The 8,214-nt window shown below is 62.3% G+C and overlaps 1 protein-coding gene across 1 annotated transcript; it reads left to right on the top strand.

The window, feature by feature from the left end:
• Window positions 1–720: 720 nt before the first annotated feature.
• Window positions 721–6,726, top strand: MNX1 (motor neuron and pancreas homeobox 1). Its single transcript, XM_030933027.1, has 3 exons — window positions 721–1,710; window positions 4,943–5,103; window positions 5,709–6,726. Exons 1-3 carry the CDS (start codon window positions 1,032–1,034, stop codon window positions 6,060–6,062), a joined length of 1,194 nt encoding a protein of 397 aa, XP_030788887.1. The 5' UTR covers window positions 721–1,031; the 3' UTR covers window positions 6,063–6,726.
• The last annotated feature ends 1,488 nt before the right edge of the window (window positions 6,727–8,214 follow it).

Genomic DNA, 8,214 nt, shown 5'->3' with positions numbered 1-8,214 from the left:
CCAGCGAGGATTCGTGGAGGCCAAACTCACACTCACATGCGCGTTTACACCCCCACGTCCCCGCACACACACCTGAAAATGCGGGGCCTTCCCAGTGCAGATAAGGTTCGACCTGCGGAGCTTTGGCCACGGGGCAAAACCCTCCCCTGCTGCGCCCTGGAGACCCGGGAGCAGGGAGGGCTTGGGAAACACCACGGTCTTCAGTGCGCTGCCGTCGCCTCGCAGAGCGGCCAGGTCTGCGCTCAGCATGGGCGCTCAGGAGCGTGGAACCACCGTGCTCCGCGAGGCAGACGTGGACCCACACCAGCGCCGACAAGGAGGCCGGAAAGGACGCGCGCAGCTGGCTCCAGGGACCAACCAAGTCCGGAGGGGGCCAGGTGTCTCGGGAGCGGGTCTTGGGCCGCCGCGGGGCTCTCCAGGGCCCCGGGGGTTGCCAGTGCCCGCTGTCCGGCTCCGCACCCAGGGAAGGGCGGGCAGAGGCCCCAGTTTGCGCCTCGGAGTACCCACTCCCCGGCGGTGTCCCCGCCCGCCAGCGCCGCGCAACAGCCCGGGGTGCTTAGGACCTCGCGGCGCGGGGGGCGGGGCGGCGGGCGGCCGGGACGGTGACAGGTGCGCCCCTCGGCCAATGGCGGAGCCCGCGGCCCTCCCCGGGCCCCCGCTGCGCGCGCCAATCGGAGGCCGCGCTGAGCTTCAAGTGCGCGGAGGGGCGCGGGTCCCCAGCACGGCGCCAGCGGCCTCGACGCGGTCGCCTAAGGGCTGGAGCGCAGAGAGCCGGGCTCCCCGGCCCGGACGCGGGGAAGCACTCGCGTGGAAGTTTGTGCGAGCGCGGCCCGGGGCGGGGCCCGCACGGAGGAGGCGCCGGGACCATGGTCACGCTCGGCTGAATTTCCGGCGGCGACTTTGATTATTGGCAAATAACCACCATAACAATACCGAGACCCCGGGCTTGCACCGCACGCGCTGACTCCGCGACCCCGCACACGGCCACGTCGCCCGCCACCCGGCCCTGAGCGCCAACCCCAAACGAGCCGATGGAAAAATCCAAAAATTTCCGCATCGACGCCCTGCTGGCGGTGGACCCCCCGCGAGCCGCCCCTGCGCAGAGCGCGCCGCTGGCCTTGGTCACGTCCCTCGCTGCCGCCGCATCTGGCACCGGAGGTGGCGGGGGCGGCGGCGGGACGAGCGGCGGGACAAGCGGCAGCTGCAGCCCGGCGTCCTCGGAGCCGCCGGCTGCGCCCGCTGACCGCCTGCGCGCCGAGAGCCCGTCGCCGCCGCGCCTTTTGGCCGCGCACTGCGCGCTGCTGCCCAAGCCAGGATTCCTGGGCGCGGGCGGCGGCGGCACGGGCGGCGGGCACGGGGGCCCCCACCACCACGCGCACCCGGGCGCAGCGGCCGCTGCCGCAGCTGCCGCCGCCGCCGCCGCCGCCGCTGGGGGCCTGGCGCTGGGGCTGCACCCGGGGGGCGCGCAGGGTGGCGCGGGCCTCCAGGCGCAGGCGGCGCTCTACGGCCACCCGGTCTACGGCTACTCCGCGGCAGCGGCGGCGGCTGCGCTGGCTGGCCAGCACCCGGCGCTCTCCTACTCGTACCCGCAGGTGCAGGGCGCGCACCCCGCCGACCCCATCAAGCTGGGTGCCGGCACCTTCCAGCTGGACCAGTGGCTGCGCGCGTCCACCGCGGGCATGATCCTGCCTAAGATGCCTGACTTTAACTGTGAGTACCCTGCGGCCCCCGTGGATGCGCGGGGCGGGAGGGCCTCGCGCATCCTCCACCCGGCACCGCCTGCCCCTCTCTGCGCTTGGCTCCCAGCGAGCGGGGGAAGCGCTGCGAAGCCGCCTCGGCTCTGCCCGGGGCCTGCGAGGACTCGCCTGGACGCCCAGGCGTGAGACGGGCGGCGAATTATTAAAATGGCCATGCGCAGGCCTTGCCTTCTCTTCCTCTCTTAACGGGAAGGGGCAGTTGGAGGTGTGAGACTGAGATCTAATGATTAACCTGAAGGCTGCAAGAGAAGGAAGTCGCCGGGCAAGGCGAACGGAGAGCGCCCTGAATTAGGCAGGCCCGGGAATGGGGGTCAGGGCTTATTACCGGGGAAGGGAACTTGGGCCAGGTCCCCCATTCGGGGCGCTAGAGACACCCGCAGCCCCTCCAGGGAGAGGGAGTGTTTCAGGAGCAGCAAACAAGAGAAATAGGCCTCGAGGCCCGGGGAGACAAGGCCAGGGCCCAGGGAACCCCCGGCTTTTACCAGGACGCTGCCCTCCTCTGGGAGGGCGTTGGATCCGGGGTGCGATGGCCGAGGCAGGTGGCCTGGCTTGAACCAGCTATGGGGAGATTCTAAACAGTAGGTGCCTGGCCTGGTATCCCGGGCGCCCAACAAGGTAACGAATGCCCCTCCAAGGTGGGGCCGTGGGAGCCCCCACCCCAGAGCCGCTGGGCTTCGGGCAGCTTCCTCTCCATCCGGGCGGGACACCTCGCCAGAGGCCTGGGCCCCTCAGGCTTTCCTGGCACAGGCAGACTCTCTGGGCTGGGACTCTGGGGCTCTGGCTCTGGCTCTCCCTGATCGCCCCATCGGGGTCAGCTACTTTTGAGTCGAGCTGAGCAGAAGATTCGGCTCAACGCTTTCAGCCGCCGAACACCCAAACAAAGAGACCCCATTGTTTCTGTCTGAGTGAATTTGTTTAGACTGGGGAGATGCAGGCAGAGCAGGGGAAAAGCAAAAAAGAAAACAGAAATAAACACTCCAGAATTCAGATTCCTTTGCTGGAAGCTGTGGTTGTGACTAAACAGAGAAAATCTAGGACCCCAGAGGCTGGAGAAGTCACAAGGGGGTGAGAAAATCCCTGCAGAACGCTGTTTGCCCACAGCCGCCCCAGGCTTTCCTAGCTCAGCTGCAAGAAGGCCCCAGTGGCCACCCATCCCTCACCTGGGAAAGTCAGCCCCACTGACTCCAGCTGGAAGACAGAAAGCTGCCCCTCACCTCAGACACATCTGGGTCTGCGAATCTCCTGCCAGCTTGGGCTTAAACCCAGGGCGCCCTCCTGGGCCTGGCTGCCGACCCAGGGCCCAGCCCTTCTGATAGAAAGCCACCAATGTGACCTGCATTTCCCAGGGCTAAGGACGCTAAGTCGCCCACGGAGGGGGCTGTCCAGCGCAGGGGACCATGATCCTAGGCCTCCTAGGGCCCTGGACTCCCTGGCCACGGGGGTGCTTTCTGGAGCTTTGTGGAGCCCAAGGTCACTCAGAAAATTTATTAAAGTGAGACACCTTTCCCAACACACCTTGCCTGTTTGATTCCAAATGTTGACCTAGAGTTAGCCAAATTCTAAACACAGCCAGCTTTAAGTTCAGAAGAGGAATCTGCACCTGGCAATCCAAAAGGGCAGGCATAATCGTGCCAAAGACGGCAGAATGTGTTCTGAGAAGTCCTCCCCGCTGGTCACAGGGAAAACCTGTTCGGTTTCTTTAATTGGTTGTTTCTGCCTGTGGGATGGCATTTCCCAAATGGTCCCTCCAGAGCCAGTGTTTTAATTAAAGTTCTAATGTATTGTCAAGTTGGGAATTCAGGGCCTTGTTTGACTAAAGCAGGGGGCGTGGGCCATCCTCTAAAGCAAATTGCCCATCCCCGGGGACCTGAGCTCATCCAGGCCTGGGGCTGGCCTCCTTTCTTTCCTTTGCTTTCTTTCTTTTATTGTCCAACACTTGTCAGGCTCCTGGGAAATCAAGGGAAGTCTCGTTTTGAGGTCATAAAATTCTCTGTGATGTAACCGTGCGAAATTATGTAAATAAAGCCGGGCAGGCCTCCTTGAACACACAGAGAACCGGATCCTGCCTGCGCCTCTGCCTTTAATTTGCGTAATGAGAATTGTCCTGAAAAGGCTTCCAGTCTCCCCAGGCCTTGCCCCCGCCACCCGCACTCTGAGGAGGGGGCATGTCAAGAAAAACATTGGAAAGGTGGGAGGGTCCCTGATGAATACATACACAGATTTGGACCCTGGGTTTGGTCCTGTTCCACCCGTTCTCTCCCCCTTCCTTCCGTTCCTTCCTTCCTTCCTCCCTCCTTCTTCCCTCTCTCCTTTCCTACCTTCCTTCCTTTCTTCCTTCTTCCCTCCCTTCCTTCCTCCCTCCCTTCCCTCTCTCCCTTCCTCCTCCCTCCCTCCCTCCCTCCTCCCTCCCTTCCTTCCTTCCTTCCTTCCTTCCTTCCTTCCTTCCTTCCTTCCTTCCTTCCTTCCTTCCTTCCTTCCTTCCTTCCTTCTTCCCTCCCTCCCTCCCTCCCTCCTTACCTCTCTCCCTTCCTTCCTTTTCTTTTTCTCCTCCTCCTTTTCTGTCTTAAGGAGGCAGTGGAAGGAGACCTGGAACTGCAGGACCAGCTCTTCCCAGACCGGTTTGGATCTGAGCCTGAATCTCTAGGAAGGCGCAGTGAGGAGATGGGGAGAGATTTGGTTCTCACCACTCACTGCTCCTTTATTTTATTTTATTATTTTTTATTTATTGAGAGATGGGGTCTTGCTGTGTCACCCAGGGTACAGGGCAGGGGTGCAGTCTAGCTCACTGCAGCCTTGAACTCCTGGGCTTCCTGGAACCTCCCATCTTGGTCCCCAACTGGCCTCACTTCTCCTCTTGCCTCTGGGTCAATCCACTCCTACCAAAGCCGGCTTATGTGGAGAGGATGCCTCCTGCGATGGACCCTGTTTAACAGGGACACTCAGATGTCTCCCAGACCAAAAAAAAAAAAAAAAAAAAAAAAAAAAAAATGGTCTCATCAACCCCAAACCACCCATTTCCACTTGGTGGTCCTGAGTCCTCATTCCTTGGGGAGTGAGCACTGATAGTGAGGGAACAGCCCTGCCCTCTGCAGGGCCAGGCCAAGGGCAGTGGTACCAGCAGCCACGGGAGGGGCTGGGGCGAGGACCGGAGCCGGCTGTGGGCCTCACTGCCCTTTGGTCCCCAGCCCAGGCGCAGTCGAACCTCCTGGGGAAGTGCCGCCGGCCGCGCACCGCCTTCACCAGCCAGCAGCTGCTGGAGCTGGAGCATCAGTTCAAGCTCAACAAGTACCTGTCGCGGCCCAAGCGCTTCGAGGTGGCCACCTCGCTCATGCTCACCGAGACCCAGGTGCGCGCCCTCCCCGCCCCCGACACATCCCGGCCTCCCAGGGGACACTGTTACCTCTGCACTCGTGACCCACGGGCAGTCTGGGGCAGCTGGCGCTGCGCCTCGACAGTTAAGACGGCGGGTGTGCGGGTTCATCTAAGGAGCCCAGAGCGCCGATTCAGTAGCTTCGGGTGGGGCCCAAGAGTCAGCACTTAACCACCCCTCCTTTCATTCTGAAGAAGGTGATCCCCAGGCCGCATTCGAGAAATTTGGTTCCAGAAAGAGATGAGGGAACATCCTGAGATTTACCGCGACGTAGCCAGCCGCCCTGACCCTTCCTCCGCAGACGGAGGGCGCGGGTAGAAAAGTCCCCGGACCGGGTCGTTGGGGACATAGTCCTCGCTCCCACGGAGCTCGAGCCCAGCTCTGGGGTTTGCTGCTGAGTGGTGGGCTGGGGGGAGGAGGAAGCTGCAAGCCCCCTCCCCATTCCACTTCTAAGTCGTCTCACCCTGAGGCCATTCCAGGGCCGACCCGCTGGGGCCCGGGCGCGCGCGGCCGGGGGACTCCGGGGACAGGAAGCCCTGGGGTGGCGGTGGCCGGTGTCTCACGCCCGCTTATGCCCGCAGGTGAAGATTTGGTTCCAGAACCGGCGGATGAAATGGAAACGCAGCAAAAAGGCCAAAGAGCAGGCGGCGCAGGAAGCGGAGAAACAGAAGGGCGGCGGCGGGGGCGCGGGGAAGGGCGGAGCGGAGGAGCCGGGCGCGGAGGAGCTGCTGGGGCCGACCGCGCCCGGGGACAAGGGCAGCGGACGCCGCCTGCGGGACTTGAGGGACAGTGACCCCGAGGAGGACGAGGACGAGGACGACGAGGACCATTTCCCCTACAGCAATGGCGCCGGCACCCACGCCGCCTCCTCCGACTGCTCCTCGGAGGACGACTCGCCGCCCCCGCGGCCGGGCCACCAGCCCGCGCCCCAGTAGGAGCCCCGGGGCCCAGCAGGTGTGGCTCGCAAGGAGCGCCCCGGCCGGCGGCTTCTCCCGGAGGCTCCGGCGCCCGCACCCACCCGGCCCGGCCCCGAGAGCCAGCTCGGCAGCCGCCCCGTGGACCCCTCGCCGAGGCCGGGGCTGGAGGGATTCGGCCGCGGCCTCCGGTCCTGGGCACTTCCCTTTTAAGCCAGGGCGCCTCACCTGCTCTTCGAGAAACAGCGAGAGGGAGACCCAGGGGGCTGCAACTTGATGGTTCTTTTAAAATTAATTTTGGTTGGTGTTGGGGGAGGTGCGAGTGCCTGTGAGAAGAACCGACCCCGCCACCTCCGCAAGGGGAAGCCTCGGTCTCCCCTTTCCCAGCGTCCGAGAAGGCGGAAACCCACAGTGTTATCTGACTTCTGAAACTTGAAACCGCCTCTGGAGGGGCCATTCTGCAGAGTATTTGGAAAAAGAAAAAGGGTTTATGCTTATGTCTCTGGGGTCGGGGGGATTGTGTCACGAGCGTTCAAACTGCTGGAAATCTCAAAACTGTACTGTCTTTATTTTTGTATATTGTATTTATATATAAAAAGAAACGTCTACGTATGCATGCTAAATTATTATTTAGCTTCTCCCATCGCCCACGATGGAATGTAAAATAAATTGGTTTTGTACTGGATCAGCCTACACACGTTTTTGGGGGTTATGCCCGCGGCTCTACCATTTGCTTGTAGAAATGATGGGGAGGGTGTCTACACGGCGGCTGGCAGCTGAGGGTGAAAATCGGAGTCTCAAGTGGGTGTCAGGACCACCTCCGCGCCTGCTGGGGAGTCGCAGTGTGAAGCGTTGGCAAAAAAACCCGTGGTCAGGTGTCAGCGCATGCCGGGCTGCCTGATGCACACCTGCCCTGGGACGCGTGCCCCTCAGAAGCGGAGCTGTGGACTCTATTTATTTTCCTTTTTCCTTGAGGGCTCTCGCGTCGTTGGCGCTCCAGAAGTGGAAATACGCCATTTGGACGTTTCAGAAAATAAGCTTCAAACGACTAGGCGTTAGTAGTATCTGGAGTCCCTGCGACCTCAGGCGCTACTTAGGCACATTTCCCGGAACGCGCCGAATTGCCCGGTGCTTCTCTCTCGCCTCGACCCCGGCCCTCTCTGTTGGCAGAACCTTCCTTGGTTGGCCAGGATTGGTCTTCTTGGCTCTGTGCAAACACGTCTGCGAAGACAGCGGCGGACTGCAGCAGCGCTCCACACCGCGGCTGCAGCTGCTCCGGGTTAATCAGCCTCTGCAGCGCGCTCCATCAATCACCGCGGCCAGGCCCAGCGCCATGTGCTCCACACATGCGGGCTCAGCCCGCGCTATCGCCCGCTCTGGAGCGCAGGCCCGCGGCCCACCCAGCCCGGCGCGCCTCCCGGCCCCCTTCCCCCATCGCTGACCTAGTGGCCTCTCCTGGCCCCGGAGGAGACGGGCGACAGGGACGCCGCTCCTGTCTCCTCTCCCGGGCCTTCCTCCTTCCTTCTGTTTGTCACTTTCTCAGCAGCACCTGCGTGTGCCCTTCTCCTCCCTCCTTCCCTCCCCTCCTCCCAGCTGATAAAATGAGTTCAGAAGGGCCTGACGTTTCATTTGGGTGATTACCGCGGGGCGAGCGCAGCCACTCCTCTGCCTCAGGGCGCGGGGAGATTAATATCCTCTCTGGCAACTCATTATCACCCCGGGCCCCTTCCATAAAATCAACCTCCACCAAGGCCGGGGCGCGGCTGCTGGGAGTCCAGGCAGAAGCAGCTGCTGGGCGCTGGCGCAGGGGCTGGGCCTCCGCCGCCTGGGGTCCAAAGGTGTTTGGGGGAACTGGTAGAGGGTTTGCCACTGGGGGAAGAGGCAGAGTGCCCTAGAGAACGAGGGTGGGAAAACCAGAGGGAAAGGGGGAAGACAGATGCTTTTTTTTTTTTTTTTTTGGTTTTTAAAAATCTGCAATCTGTACATTTCTTTTTAATTTCTAACACATTGGTGAGATTCAGCCTGCAACAACCTCTCCCCGGGCTGGCCCCACATCTGGGGATTATTTTCCCCTTGGGCTCAGCCAGCCCAGCCTCAGCGCCCCCACCCACACTGGGCAGCCAGGGAAGAGTGGGGGCTCGGCCCGGAGCTGGGGTGCCCCAGGCCTCTGCGG

The sequence above is a fragment of the Rhinopithecus roxellana genome, chromosome 6 (assembly GCF_007565055.1).
Source record: "Rhinopithecus roxellana isolate Shanxi Qingling chromosome 6, ASM756505v1, whole genome shotgun sequence".
NCBI classification, from domain to species: domain Eukaryota; kingdom Metazoa; phylum Chordata; class Mammalia; order Primates; family Cercopithecidae; genus Rhinopithecus; species Rhinopithecus roxellana.
The sequence above is the reverse complement of the archived record's forward strand: the minus strand, read 5'-3'. Positions and strand labels throughout refer to the sequence as shown.